General features: G+C 47.1%; 2 protein-coding genes across 4 annotated transcripts in view; one reads left to right on the top strand and one right to left on the bottom strand.

The window, feature by feature from the left end:
* Nucleotides 1-17,411, top strand: part of DDX11 (DEAD/H-box helicase 11) — an 18,824-nt gene extending 1,413 nt beyond the window's left edge. The window contains exons 2-26 of the mRNA XM_018080072.2: nt 5-121; nt 606-692; nt 2,247-2,404; nt 3,517-3,562; nt 4,089-4,196; nt 4,740-4,827; nt 5,307-5,509; nt 6,069-6,221; nt 6,326-6,372; nt 7,152-7,231; nt 8,510-8,554; nt 8,671-8,738; nt 9,261-9,299; nt 9,778-9,901; nt 10,408-10,542; nt 11,001-11,113; nt 11,724-11,796; nt 12,110-12,213; nt 13,001-13,150; nt 15,075-15,143; nt 15,315-15,415; nt 15,824-15,908; nt 16,533-16,608; nt 16,796-16,950; nt 17,071-17,411. Coding sequence (XP_017935561.2) covers nt 5-121; nt 606-692; nt 2,247-2,404; nt 3,517-3,562; nt 4,089-4,196; nt 4,740-4,827; nt 5,307-5,509; nt 6,069-6,221; nt 6,326-6,372; nt 7,152-7,231; nt 8,510-8,554; nt 8,671-8,738; nt 9,261-9,299; nt 9,778-9,901; nt 10,408-10,542; nt 11,001-11,113; nt 11,724-11,796; nt 12,110-12,213; nt 13,001-13,150; nt 15,075-15,143; nt 15,315-15,415; nt 15,824-15,908; nt 16,533-16,608; nt 16,796-16,950; nt 17,071-17,100 — 2,454 coding nt within the window. The 3' untranslated portion in view covers nt 17,101-17,411. The remainder of the gene's footprint in view (nt 1-4; nt 122-605; nt 693-2,246; nt 2,405-3,516; nt 3,563-4,088; nt 4,197-4,739; nt 4,828-5,306; nt 5,510-6,068; nt 6,222-6,325; nt 6,373-7,151; nt 7,232-8,509; nt 8,555-8,670; nt 8,739-9,260; nt 9,300-9,777; nt 9,902-10,407; nt 10,543-11,000; nt 11,114-11,723; nt 11,797-12,109; nt 12,214-13,000; nt 13,151-15,074; nt 15,144-15,314; nt 15,416-15,823; nt 15,909-16,532; nt 16,609-16,795; nt 16,951-17,070) is intronic.
* The window catches only part of WASHC1 (WASH complex subunit 1), a 43,551-nt gene continuing 42,017 nt past the window's right edge, over nt 17,398-18,931 (bottom strand). For 2 of the 3 annotated variants that reach the window (XM_029963531.1, XM_018080349.3), the window contains exon 11: nt 17,399-18,510. In XM_029963531.1, coding sequence (XP_029819391.1) covers nt 18,359-18,510 — 152 coding nt within the window. In that variant the 3' untranslated portion in view covers nt 17,399-18,358. Of the gene's footprint in view, nt 18,511-18,931 lie in introns of all 3 variants that reach the window. The other variant, XM_025895965.2, reaches the window with a different exon arrangement.

Raw genomic sequence — 18,931 nt, 5'->3', positions numbered from 1 at the left:
GGAGGGGCTGAGCCCGGCCGAGCCGGGACACCCGGGAAGCACCGACACGGCCGGGGAACCGGACTGGGTGACGGCGTTCGTGCAGAGGAAGGAGGAGCGGGACAAGGTGGACAGGCTAAAGGTTGGGAAACGCTCGTCTGTAGGGGATGGGTGAGATAACGAGGAAGGGATTGGGAAGGCTGGTATCACAGAATGGCTGGGACTGGAGGGGGCCACTGGAGGTCATCTAGACCAACCTCCCGGCTCCAGAGCCCCTGGAGCAGGATTGTGCCCAGACGGCTTTTTAATGCCTTCAGGGAAGGAGACTCCACAGCCTCTGGGCAAACTGTTCCTGTGTCCCGGGTGATGAGTGGAAAAACACGTGAGGCAAATTTGGTGGTGGTCTGTCTGTCACAGGAGTTTGTTTCCATGAAGAGGGATGAGGCATTGCCCTGCGGGTTGCATAAGACAGGAAACAATATTGCTTTGAACAGAGCAACACGCAGTAGGTGCTCGAGGAGAACAGGCCTGTGTACTAACAATTTCAGTGTTAATTTTTCTCTACACCCAGAGCTTAGTTATACCAAGGGTTGAGGACTAAATACAATACTCTCCCTTTATTGTAGGAAGAGCAGATCAGGAGGAAAAAGCGAGAAGATCGTCTCGAGAAAATTCGCAATAACGTGCAGTTAAAATATGCAGCAAAGAGGAAGGTGAGTTATTCCACAGAGATTAGAACCTTCTGTTTTGGTTACATTGAGTGTTGTTCATACTTGTTTACATCTGTGACTTCACACTGCCTTTCCGAGGAGCCTTTTGTATTCAGATGCTGAAATTTGCCATCCAAAATTTTTGGTTAGATTTTGTTTTAGAAGTACAGATGTGAAAAACAATTTGTGCATCAATAATTTCCTCTGGGTGTGTTTGTGTATGGGTGGAAATGACGTGTGTTTTGATGACCTCTGCCCCTCTGCTTCTCTTTAAAAGTTTTAATACTTAGATTTTTTTTTGTTTTGAAAACTCTGCTTTATGAGCATGTGTGAGCTCTCTGTACTTCTGGAATAAAAACTGTCATTAAATTTATGGTCATGGGAACAGAATATCACCCAAAGGAAACCAGGTCAGGCCTTGGTTGTACTTCAGTCACCACTAGGGAACAATTGTTTTTGTTTACTTCCACGGTAAACATGATTGTATTGTTCAGAAATGTTTCTTTTCTGAATGCAAAATGTTCTCAGATATATTTTCCTGTAATTTAGATTAATGGACTGGCCTCAGTACTCTTAGCTCTAAGAGGTTTTTGATGGTACGAGTGGAACTTCCCAGAAATACATATTTCAAGTCCCCAGTAGGCAGATTTATGAGGCTGCCAGGCTGTTAGTTTCTAGTGTGCTCCATCTCAAGTGTCATGTAATGTTTTGGTCAACTCCTGTCAGAGGGACGTGACAGAAATAGTGAAGAATGGAAATAAAAAACAAGTGGAACAAAGACCTTGTCTCTTTTAAGAGGCTGAAGAGCCTGTGAAATGAGAAGCATGATAAAAAGCAAGAAAGTAAATGAGAGAAATATTATAGAGATTTGGAAAAGCAATTAATCTTCTGTGTAGGGCTTACCAACTGCATTTCTTTATAATGCCATGGTAATAAAACACTCACTGACATTGGAAGATACGGTTTTCAGATTGAAAAACAAACTTTATCAGGACACAAAGTTAACCAAGAAACTGTTCTTCAGCAGCTGAATGCAACTTTTGTTGAAGGCTAGACCTGTGTTAGAATAACAATCACATAACTGGAGAAAAAACCAGCAAGGGAAGTCTTGTGCTCTGTGTTCTAAAACAGATGCTGAGTTAATCCTAGTTTTGAATTAAATGTACATGGAGTGTTTGATTATATCCTTATATGTTTGCTTGGGTTTATTTACGCACTTTTTTCCTCAGGCAGATTTGGGCTACTTTAAGCAACTAATACATGAATGTTTCATTGAGGATCTATTAGTTCAGCAGGCCTTTGGCATACAATTTTCTTTATGTTTCCCTTTTGTAACTGTCTGTGTGGGCAAGTCTTTGATTGTTTGCATTCTGTGGGGCTGAACAGCTTCAGACCCCTTTGGTGCACGCACTTGCCCTGCTGTGGGTTTGCCCAGCAAGTCATTCCCTGTGCTGTGTGCGAGGGACTGCTGTCTTCTGACCTGTCTGTGCCATGAAGTGATGCTCGTGCTGCCTCTCTTTTTATATGAGAAATACTGCACTCCTGTGTTCCTCTCAGAGATCCGAGGAGGAGGAGACGAAGCGCCTTCTCCAGCTCAGCAAGGAGGCTCTGTCACAGGGAGCTGGAGACGATGTTCTGGACCAGCTGGATCACAATGAGGAGGAGCTGATTCTTGCTGAATATGAGAGTGATGAAGAAAAGAAAGTGGTATCTGGGTAAGGACAGGGACTGAGGGGGTTCCACGCCAAAGAAACATTTTCTGTGTAGTTTTTGCCTTGCTCAGATTAAAGAGATGTCACCCGTAATGGTGCAGATTTTATTCAAAAGAGTTTCTCATCTTTTCAGGCTGTGTAAGGTAGTGGTTGTTCTGGGGTTTTGTTTAATTGGTTGTTTGTTTTTTTAAGCTTTTCTTAGATTGATCAGAGTAACCTGAAATGCTTTCTGAGAGAGTGCGTCTTAAAATGCTTGGCAGTGTCCTGCCTTTATCCATGCCCAGTTTCCCAGAAAGTGCCTCTGGATGCTGAGCGAATGACTCGAGATTAAGTTCCTTGCGTTGGAAAAGCAGAATGGAACTCAGGACATCAGAGGGAGCTGTCAGTCCTGTAGATTAGCACTGGCATCTTTTGATACTCTAAAGGGAGAGAGATGTTCACATTTCTAAAGAGGGAGCTTCGGCATGAAAATCTCACGCACAGTTTTCTCTCTCGTGCATTTGGTTTATGGCAAAAGCCAGAAGTCATAATTCAGCACAAAAAGTCAAATGTGTTTAAAATACAAATTTAGTAATTAGTATCTAGACAGATCTTTCTGCCTTAAAAAGTGAAAAATACTTAACTTCTTCATTTATATGCAGTTTATCAAACATTAAACTGCTGTTGCCTTTGAGGAACTCTGTGGCAGCCGAGGGCTTTCCTGAAGCTTTTCTTTGTGCAATAGCTGGAGGGTGGTAAATTGCCTCTACAGGGAAAGCTTTACACAAATAAATAGATAAATAAGCTCACCAAAGAATGGTATAGCAGTGATTAACTTATGCCTGGGGCTTAGAAGCCCCAGAATCAAAAGAAAAAAACCTCTTGAATTTGCAAAAGGCAGAACCCTAAAGACATTTTCCTTTTAAAGAGCAAAGCTCGACTTGATTGTGCACGCTTACACTTTTCTTAAAAAGCTGATTTTTCTTTTACCACCTGGGTTAAGATCTGAGGCTTTTTTTTGAGATGCCTTAACCAGCTCTCTCTTTTGAGACCTCTCTCTTGTAGTAGAGCATAATTTGATTCTTACTGCCACTGATCTGCTGAAAGGGAACTGTTTGAGCTTTCTCTTTTCTTAGGCTGGAAGAAGATGATGATGATTTGGAAGAGGAGCATGTGACTAAGGTGAGATGAGGAAAGTAAATAGTGTCATTTCATAAAATAGTGTAGGAGTGAGCAGAATTATGGCTTCCTTGCACCTTTCCAACAGTCATGTGGTACAGAAAGATTTAGGAACTAACTATATAAGAACTACCAAGTTTGTTGATAGTGACAACTAGTTCTGCTGTGCTCATCTCCTTCTGGACTACACTGGCTGGCTAAGCAGCTTGCTCTGCTAGCACTGCTTAATTTTTGCTGTGGCTTGCTGTAAAAGCACACTGCAATAAATAGCATTTTATTACTCTCCAATGGTGAGTCCTTGTTTTTATAGAGATGTTGGAAAATTAAATGGAAACAAAGACAAATGATAGGAGAAAACAAAGATGGGGCTTTTAGCCTCAACAGTTGTGACACTCAGACTTGTGTTTTTGAAGGCTTGAGCAAGGTGAACCTTGTTGAAGTGCTTGGCTGCATCCTTGCAGGATTGGTTGTAGGTAGGGGATTGGCTTCCACGTTCTTCTTGTCTTCCCTTTGTTCTCCCTTGCTGCAGATTTACTACTGCAGCCGCACTCACTCCCAGCTCTCTCAGTTTGTGCGCGAGGTGCAGAAAAGTCCTTTTGGCAAAGACACACGTCTGGTTTCCCTGGGATCCAGGCAGGTATGTGGTGTTGTTCTCTGGGGACCCAGAGGGAACGTTAACCTACTGTGAGAGACTTTGTGAGGAGGTATGTGGATCTGGTGCCACAGAAGGCACCTCGGGGGTTGACTGAGTCTCCCACTGGAAAACTTAAGTCGTGGGTCTCAGCACAGATCTGTGTGATGTAGATTCTTCTGTGAACTCTCTTTTGGTCACTTACCCTTTGATGTAAATGCAAGAGTCTGCTTTACCTTTTCTGATGTGGAGTATTACAGATGTCTGAGTCACTGAGAAGGCGCTCCTCTTACTAGTACGTCTGGCAGCATTTTCTAGAAGCTGTTGTGTAGCAGTGAGCCCTCTCAGTGCACCTTTCCTCATTTTTTTCTCCTTTCTAAGTTTTTATGGGTTTTGAGCGTGTTTTTAGCAGTTAGTGTGCACACTGTCCGACTGGTAGACTTTTCCATTTTGGAATCTGGCCTAAGATTGCTTTAAAGAAGCAATGAGAGCATGGGGCTCTCAGTTCAGAGTTGACCCCCTTCCTCTTCCTCTCTTTGCACGTCCCAGAACCTGTGTGTGAATGAGGAGGTGCGACGCTTGGGTGCTCTCCAGCTCATCAATGACCGCTGCATGGAGATGCAAAAGAACAAACATGGTATGAAGAACTTCCAGCCTGGGGAAGCAATTGCTGATAAAGCTGCTTTAAGAGCCTGGAGACAGTGGGCATTGCCAATCAGTTCTGGCAAGAGAGTGTTAGGAGCTTGGAAATGACAGGTTGGAGGAGCAGAGCTAGAGATCCCCAGGGCTTTTACTTTTCTTGCTCTCCAGGCTGGGATGCTGAGATCTGGATGTATTTTCTCAGTGTGTTAAGCTGGTCAGGAGTTCTGGTACGGAAGGGTAGTTGTGTTTGTTAACTCCACACTGGAAATGTTGGAAAATGTCATGTGGCTAAATCTAACTGGCAAGAGTAGTGTTCACTGTGGAGATGGAAATGTTAAAGCTGAATAATTTTTAAATCAGTGGTGGGTCAAAAATACATGACAGAGCTTGCTTTGAAATCCATGAAGTTCTGCACAGTGGTTGCTTTAGGCTGTTGTGTGTTGCTCATGGCTTTCTTGTGATTTCTGCTGCTAGAAAAGAAGAGTGATGAAGAGAATGAAGGGAAGAAGAGACGTGTGAGCCGCGCCGTGTGCCCATTTTATTCCTATGAGCAAATGCAGTTTCTCCGCGATGAAGTTCTAGTGGAAGTGAAGGATATTGAGCAGTTGGTGTCTTTGGGAAGGGAAACCAAAGCCTGCCCATACTATGGGAGTCGATATGCCATTCCTGCTGCTCAGGTAAGGTGTACAGTTTTAGCAGAAATAATGCCAGGCGCTCTAAAAATAAACCAGTTGCCTGCTCCCTCCAGTGCTGTTGCTCAATAATGTGGGAGTCTGTAAACGGGCTGTGTTTCTGTCAGCTGTAGTTTTGCTGAGAAAGCAAAGGAAAATGAGAATTCCTATCAGAAGTTAATAAGGAGGCTGTGAGTATGTCTCAGCATTCTGAAGTATTTGAAAGGTTTAGTAACTGTGAGGCAATACTGACACATGGGTGTGCTCTTAGCTCTTCTTCCTTGCTTGGTTCTCTCTCAGAAGATGTGCTTTCAGTGCTTCAGAGGAGATTTAGAAGGTAACCTGAGCCGATATGCAATTGTAGCATAATTATTTCTCTTCAGCTTACATCCCAGTGGCCCTCTCAAGCGTGTGCTCCTGTCTCTCTTCCTACCTTTCCCATAATAAGTCACTTGGCTGAATTCCGCGAGGCCCTCTGAGACGGGCCTTTAATGAGTGGTTGGAGAGTGCCGTAAGTTTGCAAGGATGAGAGCTGGAATCAGGGCAGTGTGTGCTTCTCCTGTAGTTGGTGGTGCTGCCTTACCAGATGCTCTTGCATGAGCCTACCAGGAGCGCTGCTGGGATCAAGCTGAAGGACCAGGTCGTAATCATTGACGAGGCCCACAACCTCATAGACACCATCACTTGTATCCACAGTGCGGAGGTCAGCGGCTCTCAGGTGAGTCACGGCCTGACCTGTCCATGGAGAGGGAGCTCTGCATCCAGCAGACTGCCCTTTCTTCACTCCTTGGTAACAACAGCTCCTTCTTTCTGTCTGTGCAGCTTTGCTGTGCCCACTCCCAGCTGTCCCAGTACATGGAGCGATACAGGTGAGGATCTTGGGGCAAAACTGCGCAGCAGTGGCAGGCAGTGTGGATGCCGTGGCTTGTCCCGTGGCTGCAGAGTCTTTCTTGCTTTTCCCTGATGGAAAGTTACTGCATTAATAGTTCTGCAGATGAAAAGGCACTTGCTTCATTATTTTTGTCTAGAATCTGTCTAAGTCAGACTCCTGGGGCTGGTATTAAGCAGTGAGAAGGGGATACCCTGAGGATTATGGCTTTCCCTTATACTCTGTTCCTTTCCAAATATCTCCCTCTAGTCACTTCTACTTTGTGATGCAGAGTTTTAAAAGATTCAGTCTTTTATGTCTCTCCTGGACCTTAGTCTTTCATGTGCTGATTGGCATTATGGTAGAGGCAGTAAGCTCTGAGGAGGAGGAAGCTGTATGTGGGTTTTGGCTCTGCATCTTGTCATCCCTTCAGTGGTTGGATATTGTGCTCAGTGCTTTGAATAACTTTGAGTTTGTGGAGTATTATTGCAACAGGGACTTGAGGCATCACTGCCACTGTAATAACAAACTGTAACTAATGTGTGAGGAGAAGGGTGGTGGTAGGAACAGTGTGGGATATGTGGGTGAGTGCTTTGAGGTGACCTTGGGCAGGATGTCCAGAGGACTATGCTCTGTCACAAATAGGGAGAGTGAGCCTGGGAGAAATCATTCTTGGTTCCTGTCTCTCCAAAATGAAGAAGAGTTCAGGTACTTGTTTCTGCAGCTTGTATTAGTGCCTGAAGATGTTTTGGGGCCTAATATGTGTCTCATTTTTCATAGGAAACGTTTGAAGGCAAAGAACTTGATGTACATTAAGCAGATCCTGTATTTACTGGAGCGGTTTGTGGCCATGCTGGGAGGTAAGGAAACCTGTTCTACATCCAGAGGTACTGATAGACTCTGAGCTAGTTAGTGCTTCTTCAGGACACTGTTCCCTTTCCCACTCAGCAGAGGCTGTGGGGAAGTGTTGCTCACGTATAGGTTCAGAAGCCAGTAATTTTATTTCTTAGGCTGTTTTGTAAGGTGGGGAAGTTGACTGGTGTCTACTTGACCCCTTCTCTTTGTTTCATTAGCTGAAGATCAGCAGATGACATTGTAAGTTGTGGAGGCAGTTTTCTTCTCTTTCTGTGTGGTTTTCAGATCTGATTTGAGTGGGGATGGTGTAAGATTCCAAGTGAGCAATACAGCAGATGTATGACAGTGCAGCACAAGAGCTGTGTGGCATAAATCTCCTGGGTCATCTGGTAGCAAGGCCTCGACACGTGTCAGCATGCCTCTGCAGAATGAATCTTCCTTGGGTGGTGCCTTTCCTTTGCGAAAAAATTACCATTTTGCTGTGAGTTTAGATCCACAGGAGTTCACAGAGCTCTTTTTCTCTAATAATTTGCATGCTAGACCTCAACGTGTCTTGAGGGGAGAGCCTGTCCTAAGTTCATAAAGACCTTCTTCTATGCCCTGGAGAAATGCAGCCCTTTGGGGCAGGGGGCTGGTGGTGCTCTCAGATGTTACTTCTCTTCCTGCTCTGTCCTGCCACTCTGCTCTTCCCCATACTCAGTGAAGTGCTTTCATTAGAAAATGCAGCCTGTGTGCAGCTCCTTGACTGAGGCTGCAACAGTGGGATGTGAGGTGGATGTTAAACGCTAGGACACGAAACGCAGCGAGTGGCAGCAATTAATCCTGTTCTGGTTGTTGGGGTCTGGGCATGGAGGTGTCCTCAGGTTTTCCCTTCTTCCCAATCACCTGCCAGCCTCTGTGCCTCCCAGCTCCCTGCTGCTGCATTGAGGAGGGATGCATTGCAGTCCCTGTCCCTTTACCTTTGCAGCATGATGACTACATAGCGTGTGAGCACTTCAGAGCACCCACCCTACCTGCTGCTTCCTGCCACAGAAGGAATGTAGGTGGTACTTCTTAGGATGCTGCAGCACGCTTGTCCTACAGTGTAAGGCTACACTGCTGGGCAAAATAAAACTGAGTGGGAACTGATGTTTTGTCTGTATAGCTACATTTTTGCAGAGGTGTAGTTATTTCTTGGGTTTTGTCATGATGCAGTGTACCTATCAGCTCAATCGTTAGTTTCTTGCTTAATTTTGAGATGGACCCATTGAAAGCCTTCCTTGAATTGGTTTCATGTTTTACAGGTAATGTGAATCAGAATCCTGGCTGTCAGACAGTTTCCCAAACAGGTAAGACTGGAGTGAACTCCTGGTGTGTGCAGCTGTCAGTCTGTGGGTGTGGGCAGTAAGGGGCTGCAGGCCCAGCAGTAATAAAGTTTTTTCTCCTTTACCCCCTTTTCTTTCAGGGACAGTGCTAAAATCCATCAATGACTTTCTATTTCAGAGCCAGATTGACAATATAAACCTCTTCAAGGTAATGCAGATGTTGTTGTCTGCTGGGGCACAGGTGGTCTTGTTCAAGGTTGTTGGGGAGTGCATGTGAGAGCTGGAAGTAGAGCCAAGGCCCACATGGCAGATTCTCCCCACCTCCTATACTAAAAGAGTGTATAGGTCTCTTTTGCTGCAGTCTGGGTAGAAGTGCACTGAGGCTGGATAGGTGCTCTTGGAGTAGAGGGAAGCAAGTGATTAAGCATGTACAAGTGCAGAAGCTGTCTGTAGGCAGAGCTAAACTGTAAGGGCTGAGAATGCAGAAACCATACTACTCGAGTATTGTAACCCATCCCTTGGACCTCCAGACACAGCCCCTTAGCACTGTGTGTTTCCACTCTGGATGCAATGTCTTTGTAATAAGCTGTTGTCTGGGAGGCAGAGCTCACAAAGAGCTGTGCAACTCTCCCCAAAAGCACAGTAAGTGATATCCCTGCTGGTCAGGAATCAAGGACAGCAGGATAGGAGATACTGACTGCCAGTTCATTTTTCTGTCTTCCTCCAACAGGTTCAGCGTTACTGTGAGAAGAGCCTCATCAGCAGGAAGGTACATGCCCCCGAGGTTTTATGGTCAGGAGTGTTCCAATACTGTTTCATATGTGGAATGTGAAGTGGAAGATGCAGCAGCTGGGATGGGAGCCTGTCTTCTCCACCCTGCTCTGCAAACAAAATGATTCCTGCAAAAAGCACTATATGTGCAGATTAACTTTTGCTTTTCCAGCAAAGAAACATACAATGTTGTGTACCATGGTATTCCAGTGGGTGCTAATTCTGTGCTGCTTGGCCTCAAACCTGTCAGCTGGGTAGACTTGTTCTGGAGGAACAAGCATCAGAGACTTGTTTTGGTTTTGATTCAGCAGCTGTAGGAAGGTAATGGAAGCTGTGGGCTGTGCTGATAGATTCTGATCAGGCTGGTTTGGGAACACGTACTAAGGAACTTTATCTGTGGCAGACCAGCAAACCTGCTTTTATCTTGGCTGATGCCTACTGTTGGTATCTTAGTGTATGTGCCTTTTGTTTGGCAGCTTTTTGGGTTTGTGGAGCGATATGGAGGCCCTGCCACAGCTGTGAAAAACAACAAGGAGAACCAGAAGATGGCTGGTTTGCAGAACTTTCTCCTGACTCTTCAGCAGGGATCTGATAAGGAGGGTGAGTTCAGACATCCTCCCCTTCAGGTACAGTGAGGATGTGGAACCTGCATCAATCTGCATGAGGAAAGGTGGGAGGCAGATTTGAAGAATGAGGGACTGCAGGAGGTGTCCTGCATAGGTGTTTTTTAACAAGTTGACCTAGGCAACTATACATTTGATTAGAAGGTCTCCTGAGGTCCCTTCCAAGCTGAATGATGGTGTGAGTCCATATTCACACCACACACACTCAAGCTTTGCACTGCTGTGACCTGCTAGCTTTGGGTCCAGAGCTACTGTGTGTAGCTCTGCTTAGTGGTGCCGACCACAAAAACCAGATCTTTTTTTTTTCTTTTCTTTCTTAGCAATGAGACAGAATTTGGGTTTTCCCTTTTTCTGGGTCTTTGTTCTCTGCCTGCACACATAGACCAGGTATCATGTTCCTGTAGAGCATACTTCATGTTTAATCCCTGTCTTTAGAAGTATGGCCTAAATTGCCTGCCTCTCCTTTTCTTTCCGGGCCAGCAGGCACCCCCCAGAGCCCTCCTGTGGAGGCTGAGAACGACCAGCTCCGAGCTGCCTCTCCACTGATGCAGATTGAAGGATTTCTGTCAGCCCTCACAAATGCAAACCAAGATGGCAGAGTCATTCTCAACAGGCAAGGTACTGGAAAAGGCGAGCTGGGGAGAGGTGGCATGGGTCAGTCACAAGAAGGGAGCTTCACTGACAGTGAGGGAGGAGATCTGGAGCCTGCAACAACATTTCTGTGCCATATGTGATGCAGGCTGGCAGGCTGGGTCTGTCTGAGGATGTTCATGACCCCAAAGGAATTCTTAACTAAGGGCGTTGGGGCCAGGGTTTGCAGATCTCTGCTCCCACTTTGGATGTTAGTTTTCATCCTGCAGTTTACTGCACCTCTTCTACAGCTCCAGGGAGATTAGGAAGCAGAAGGTAACTTCCAGGCTGGCGTTACTGCCTCTGTCAGCGTTGAATAGCAAGTCCTTGCTTTGAGAAGTGAGGACCTGCCAGAGTGCCCAGGGCATGAGGGAGAATCTCTTATATATCCCTGAGTGTGTGTATCCCACAGCTAGCTCCTGATGCTCCTCCTCTCCTTTTCCAAGGCACAGTTGGTCAGAGCAGTCTCAAATTCCTCCTGCTGAATCCAGCTGTCCACTTTGCCAAGGTGGTGGAAGAATGCCGTGCTGTAATCATTGCTGGAGGCACCATGCAGCCGGTGAGGAAATCAGGATGCTGCACTGGGATCTCAGGATGGCTGTCTGCAATCACGCATGGAAAGAGAGCAGCTAAACCCCACTGGAATGTGCTGCTCTTCTTGCTCCCCGTGGTGTGTGTGGGAAAATACCTCTCCTACCTGCCCTTTCTCCCTGGTATGGGTTCCCTGCATGAGGTGTCTGTCACTGCCTGTTTGTGGATAAACTTGTAGGTGCAAGGGCAGGATTGCCCTCGTCAGCCTTTCTTGTCCTCAAGACGATACAGGCTGAGCTCTTGGTAGTTTGGAACCAGCACGGGTAGCAGTTGGAGGACCTTGTGATACCATCTGTCCTTCTGCAGGGACAGGGAGCCCACAGGGACCATCCCGTAGGGATTCAGGAAAATCAGTCCCGATGTGCGCGGGCAGGGGGCGCTGCCGCTTCTCCGGCGGACCTGGAGCACGGGCTGGGCTGGGGGCTGTGTGTGTTCGGCATTCCCTGTCCCCGATGTGCTCATCCCGGAGGGATCTGGCCGGTGCTCCCTCGACACTGGTGCTCGAGGAGCAGTACAGGTGCCTCTGGTGTGGTGTCTTTTGGGCCACTGGTACTTCACATGTGGCTTGTGGTTTGTAGGTGGCTGATTTCCGAGAGCAGCTGCTGTCCTGTGCTGGTGTGGACCCTGCACGTGTCCTGGAGTTCTCCTGTGGTGAGTGTGCCAGGCTGGCAGGGAGGGGTCATCAGCTGCAAGTGCTGCAGTCTGCCTTTGGTGCTGTTTTGTCAGGCAAAGGCGTGCAAGTTCCCTTCCACTCTGAGCTTCCTCAGTGCCAGTACTGGCAGGCAGTGTGCCATGCCTTCTTCCCAGGGGCTCAGGGAATGGAAGTCGGAGCAGCTGAGTGACTTAAGCACTTTGGCTTAGCCAGGAAAACATTTGCCTCTGTCATGCAGGTGAAGCTCTTCAGCTTGTGGGGTTTGTGCCAACAGCAGTGATGTTGACTCTCACTACTTGTTTTTGGCTCCAGGACATGTGATTCCTCCAGAAAACATCTTACCCATAATCCTCTGCAATGGTCCTTCCAACCAGCAGCTGGAATTCACCTACCAGACAAGAGACCTGCCCCAGATGGTCAGTCTGTCCTTTGTTTCCTTCCTTTGGATCCCTTTTTTGCTTCACATGCTTATATTTCATAGGACAGTATGCTCTCTGTTTGAAAGGTGGGCTGATCAAAAGCCACAGCAAGGGAAATCCGTAAGATTCGGGGCAGGTGCGTTGCCAGGTAATTGAAAAAGAGCAATAGCAAAAGGGATTTTGAGCTGCTTCCTCAGAGGTAGCTTTTGGAGATGAGTTATACAGCAACTTCTGTTTGGCTGGACGGAGATCCTGCAGCTGTGTGCTGGGCATCAGGAGGAGGTTTCTGACTGTGTGTCACAGTTTGAAGGGCTCAGTGACAGTGGAGCAGGGCAGCCCTGCAAAATGCAGCCCAAACCACAGGGGCAGCAGCAAGTGTTTTGGCACTTTTACTTCTTCCTGTGGCAGGCCAGTAAACACCCAAGGCCAGACACTAGATCTGCTCTGCCCCTGCTGAATCTCCACCAGACGTGCTAACTAGCTCTCAGCATCTGTTCTGGTGTGACAGCTCCCATCCACTGAGGCAAACCCTCCTTTCCCAAGTGACCAGTGCTCCACAGCGCAAACAGAAACCCGGAGTTAGGGAGAAAGGCGGAGAAATGAAGAACTTTTTCGTGATGCTCAGCTCCCCTAGAGAGTTCTCTTAGTCTTGGCATATTTCCCACATTTTTTCCTCCCCTAAGGCACGTCACAGGGAAAGTGTGATCCTGGGATTGAGCACAGAACTGGAGCAGCATTAGCTGGAGCTCCTGCCAGCTACAATATGCTCTTACCTCTCTTGCAGATGGATGAGACAGGTCGGATCCTTTGCAACCTGTGCAACGTGATCCCTGGAGGTGTGGTGTGCTTCTTCCCCTCCTATGAATATGAGAAGCAGGTGTATGCACACTGGGAGAAGACAGGGCTGCTCACCCGCCTGGCAACTAAGAAGAAGGTGATTGTGCAGCCGGGGCAGTTGGTACTTTACATGGAGGTTTCAAAAATCAAACAATTACATATGCACTACAGGCCTCTCTCTCCGAGTTGTTCTCATACCCTGCACAGCAGAGCAGAGAGGATGTTTATCTGGCTAATCCCTCCAGTTACAAATAAATGGTACTTCCCGGGTGGCTGATCACTGAGCTGGGATCTAAATTAGACTGAATGCAGCCATACGTTTTTATAAGTGCACAGTCTGTGTAGTGGTCATGGGGGGAGACAGTCTTCGCTTTCCATCACCAGCAGGCTTGTTCCTGTGTGGATGGGGAGGCTGTTCAGATTGAGCTCTTACAGGGAATTTGTTTTTCCCAGGCTCAGTGTGTCCCTTGAGGGCTAGGCAGAGTGGGGCCACACTGCAGTTCATAGGAAAAATGGTGGTTTGCTTCCTGGTAGATGTAACACAGATGAGAACTGGAAGACCAGCAGTGGTGACTCCTGCTAAAGGAGTGATGAAACACATTAAAGAGGGAGATCACTGCAAATATAAAAATCTTTGCAATGACTTTTCACAAGTATTTGAAGATCAGGCGTACTGAAGATCAAGCAGTTCAGGGTGTGGTGCAGGGATCTTTGATCACATGCCAGGGGGGTGAAAAAGTTACATATACCCTGACTGTGACTTCTGTTTACCAAAAGCTCAATAACTTACCATGTGGATTAGGAGAGCACAGTCCCAGATATTTCACAGCCTTGGTGCCAGCATTCTGGCACATGGATCTGCCTGTAGGTTTTTGTGGTGGAAGCATTATGCTTCGCCTTCTCCACGTGTTTGTACAGCTACTATTCCTTGTGCCTTTCAGGTGTGTCCTGTCAGGGTCCCAGTGCTCTGGCTGGTGCCTCCAAGGTTTTGTGCCACAATCACACAGTTTGTTCTGCCTTTCAGCTCTGATTTATTCTTGTTTGGCCTTTGCAGTCTCCAGCAAATTGGATATGCGTTAGCAAGGCAGTTTGGTAAACTGCAGCAAGTGTGACTTTCAGCTGCCAACACACAAGACCAGACCATAGCAGGGGAAGGCTCAAGTCCTGAGGTGGCTGTGGTGACATCACACTGAGATTGTATATAAATAATGTAGGGAAAATTAATTTAAATCAAAGGATTAAATAGCTACTCTTCAATAAGTTAGTTTGGGCCTTTATTTGTAATTGCCAGTTATTTTTCTACTGAAGGACTGATTTTGACTGGTAAAATTTGATAGTACTTCTTGCCAACCAACGAAAAACACATCCTTTAGATTCTTCACTGTCACAGAGAAGACAGATGTTGCACCTCTTGTTTACTAGGAAAACAACTTGTGATTTAGGCCAAGGTGCAGCATCAATCAAAATACAGCTTAATTAATTGCAGGGGCTTTCAGTAACGAATTAGGCATGCAAGAATAACATAAAGATATATTACTTTATTTATGCATTGCATAAAAAGCTGATTTATTCACTGGGCAAGTGAAGCTATCACTTGGAATTAATTAGTGATTCAAATTGATCAGTCCTGTCATTGTCCTCCAAGATCTTGGAGCTGGAAAGTCTCCTCACCCTGGAGGATCTTGATTCATGGGTGCAAGAGGTGCACACTGCTTTCCTGCCTCTCAGCTCTTGGATAACTTCTAACTTCTTGCAGAATTAAACAAAGCTGCCAAAGCTGAAGGGGAATGTTGAAAGGGCAGGAGCAGCTGCTGCTCCCTTCATAGCCCAGCTGGAAAGTGAACATGCAGTGCATTTCCATGGTGGAGGGGAAAGGTGCTGGTTAAGTTGGTTTTTCAGGCAATTTGCCTTTCCCTGATCTCAGTTCCATATGCTGTTTAATGGTGTGAGAGTGAAATGATTTGCTTTCTTTAAACTGTTTGCTTCCTGTTGTTGCAACTGACGCCCTGTGTCTGTGACAGATCTTTCAGGAGCCTAAGAAAGCCAACCAGGTGGAGCAGGTGCTGGTGGAATATGCCAAGTGCATAAAGGTAAGCCGAGCTGGCAGGCTGGTGGGAGTGTGGCATCCCAACTGGTGTGGGAGTGCTGCTAAAGAGGGCACTGCAGCTTTAACAAGAGGGCTCTAGCTCACGTGAGGGAGTGTTTCTGAAGCACAGAAATATTCCCAACTTTGGTTTAAGTTGATGGTCCCTCTCCTGCAGCGCTGCAGCCAAGCAGGAGGACAGATGACAGGGGCCCTGCTGCTTTCTGTAGTTGGAGGCAAAATGAGTGAAGGGATCAACTTCTCTGATGACCTGGGAAGGTAAGGTGACTGCTCCTTCTTGAGGGGTGAGCTCTGGCTTGTGGTGACTCCAAGCAGGATGGTCACGTCAGTATTTGCATAGACAGAAAATCCTGGGCAGCACATGACCTCAGCTGACACTTAAAGCAACAGGAGGGTCAGCTGGGTGGTGTAAACCTGCTTGTCCAGGCTACTTTTCCTGTGAATGATGCAGTTAGGCTTGCTGTGCTAGACAATCCCTTGTTCTGGCACCCTGAATCCCTCTGCAGCTCTGTTCAGAACGTGCTTGTCAGACTGCTGTGCTTTATTGCTGCCTTTGGTTATCAGGGCTGGCTGTCTTTCGGGGGTGCAGTGACCTCTAATTTATTGGTCTACTGGCAAAGTGCTATAGGATGAGACACTAAGAATAATGCACTCCCTTCCTTGCAGATGTGTGATTATGGTGGGAATGCCTTACCCCAACATTAAATCTCCAGAGCTTCAGGAAAAAATGGCTTGGCTTGACAAAACAATGGTAACAGATTACACCTCTGCCTGTTTCATTTCTGCTTTATAGTATTAACTTTTCTCTCAGCACAGGCATGCAAGAGATGCCTTTGAAGGCTTTGTTTTGTTTTCTCTGAGCTTGCTGTGGTTTCCCAGACTGTGTGTGGTTTCCCAGACTGTGTGGTACCGAGAGCACAGCCTTCTCCAGGCAGCTCATGAACAGGTGGTGCCAAACACAGGGAAGAAGCTCACTGGAGGGAAATACCATCAGGGCTCACTGGGAACTCTGAGTTCCAAAGGGAGCAAGGACCCTTTACCCCAGAGGAGGTGGCAGGGTGGTAGAAGCTGCTTGCCAGGATCACTTGTCTTGGGTCATTTGTCCTTTCTTACTGCTCACTGGATGTGCTGTTCCCGAGCAGGTGGGGACAGGATTTCTGCCTTCAAGGGGACCATGGGCTGGCTTTTTGTGAATGCTCAACATAGTTTTCTGACTGCAGCCTTTCTTCTGTCCCTCCTTGCTCTCTGCTTGGGGTCTGCCTCTCCACCCACTCACTCTGCAGGGGTAAAAGCGTTTGCCTCACGTTGTCATTCAGACTCCCTAATTTGATTTACATCTGCCTCATGTTCAGACTTGCCTATTTCTCCTTTCCAGCCCAGAGCTGCTGGCCAGGCACCTAGCAGAGTGCTGATTGAAAACCTGTGCATGAAGGCAGTAAACCAGTCAATAGGTAATTCATCCTTCCTTGGACAGGCTGGGGGGTACGAAATGTGACAGCACTGAAGGAGCAGGGTGGGAGAAAGGAAGCATTACCCAGTCGTCTGGGTAATCGTACTTAGAGATGATGGGAACATGAGCCTCCTTGTCTGAGAACAAACACTTGACTGGGCCATTTTTTGTTTTTATGCTCTGTACAGGCAGAGCCATTCGGCACCAGAAGGACTTTGCGAGCATCCTGCTCCTGGACCACAGATATGCACGGCCTGCCATCTTTAACAAACTGCCACAGTGGATCAGGGAGAGAACCCAGGTGAAACCTGCCTTTGGATCAGCATTTGCAGAATTAAGAAAGGTCAGAACTTCTATCTCATTTACTGCTCCCCAGACTGTTTCCCACTGTGCCCATCCTGACTTGTCTCAAGTCTTCCCTTTAGAGTAAAGGGACAAACTGTCTGGTTTTGTGTGTTCCCAGTTCCATCGAGGGAAGTTGGATGCTTTGTGATGTGGCCCAGAGAACAGACGGTATTCACCTCTGTGAGTTGCACCTCTGAAAAATGGGTGAAGCAACACAATCTGCTTTTGTATACCATGGACTTTGTAAATCTCTGCATTCTGCCTCCTTTGTGGATGTTTGCTGTTCAGTATCTGAGCACTATGATGGTGAGACAGCCTTCAGCACCATAACCGGGAGGGAAACTGGTTGTAGGTCTGAGGCAGGTGAAGGTAGTAGCAGCAGGCTTCTATTTGTTTACAGCTGTTAAGGTTTTATTTAAATTGATTAAATACTTTCAAAACATTAAGTATGGGGAGCATAATTATTTTAACTGAATACATCTGTTTTTTCCCATCAACCACCACATGTAGGAGGCCTGATGGTCAATGACAACATAGAGCTTTTCACAGGAATTGTAAACTAGCAGGCCATTAGTTTGTGTCCTGTTGGAATAACACACAGCTGGAGTGGTAAGCCACAAGGCAGCTATGGGTAACATTTCTTATCCTCTTGCTTCAAGCTGTCAGTAGATTCAAAGAGCAGTTCATTCTTTCCAGGGGAATAAGGATATGGCCATAATATAGCACTTCTCCTGTGATCATGCTTAGGCAGAGGGTTGCTCTGTTCTTTCTACTGCTTAAGTTTTTCAATTAAAAGTAACTTTTTTAGGTTAACATTCCTGGGGTTCTTTCCAAGGTTATAGGTCAGTGCTGGAGGGCAGCAATAACAACAGGGACAGCTACATCATCCCACAGCCGGCTCCAGCTTGTTCTGTCATCCTGAGCAAGTTTCTTCCCAGGAGCTTCCTTTTCCTCTCTGCCCAGTTTCAGCAGCTGGATGCTACCTCTCAAGGCTCTTCACAATGAAGAATACTTAAAATTATGACACAAGAGCTGTTACCCACTCCCTGTATGTTAATTAGCCCCACAGGGAAAGAAAGAGCTGCCTATGAGAAACTTCCATTGTGAGTCTCCTGCCCCTTCAGAGGGTACCAACCCTGCACAAGCTCTGCCTGCCCCCCAGTGAAAGAGGGAGGGGGGGCACCTGCTTCTAGCTGCTGGTGCCCTCTGGCTTGTGGCTGGTGATGCTGTGCTGTAAGGCTGGTCCCCACCAGCCATGCGTGGACAGCTGGGCTTTCCCTTTCCACACCCTTAATTGATGACACTTCCCACTTTTACCAAAATGAAGGTGGAAGGACCTGCTTCTTTCAACTTTATTAAAATTTTCAGACAGCAGCAGATTGACACTAATGCTCAACTGACCCCATCTATGACTCCCAGTCATCCTCATCCTCCTCACCCACGGGCTGCTGTGGGGGTGGGAGGGGTGGAATTGAGTCCGACATGCGAGCAAAGGCACCGGCAGGACTGCCTGGAGCATCGGCATTCCCAGAGGCTCCTGGCCCTTTTCCTGAAATACCTGTGATGGAAGGAAAATCACCAGTAAGTGACACCCAGGGACTAGAGAACACACAGACTCAGCAAAGGGGAGGGGGAAAGCCATGCTCCCAGCACCCAGGTAAGCAGAGCTGCCAACACGTTCAGTGCTACCACAGTCCTGTGCCAAGGGCTCGTTTAAGTACAGCTCCACCTGAGCAAATCCCTGCTGTTCTCTGCCCAGCACTGAGGCATGGTCTGGCCCTAAATGCCCCTGGCTGGGCAACTCAGGTGCCCCCATGGGTGAGGGGTCCAGGTAGCTTTCAGAGTTCATCCTCTGACTGAGACACACAACCTCCTCCAGTGCCTCCAGCTGGACTTGAGGTGGAGATTCCTCTGCTCACCCTCTCTAAAGACACTCCCAGTCACACTGTGGTACACTTGCCAGGGAAGGTCTCTCTGTT

This window comes from Manacus vitellinus, unplaced genomic scaffold (assembly GCF_001715985.3).
Source record: "Manacus vitellinus isolate BGI_N305 unplaced genomic scaffold, ASM171598v3 scaffold_5_pilon, whole genome shotgun sequence".
Taxonomy (NCBI): Eukaryota; Metazoa; Chordata; class Aves; order Passeriformes; family Pipridae; genus Manacus; species Manacus vitellinus.
The sequence above is the reverse complement of the archived record's forward strand: the minus strand, read 5'-3'. Positions and strand labels throughout refer to the sequence as shown.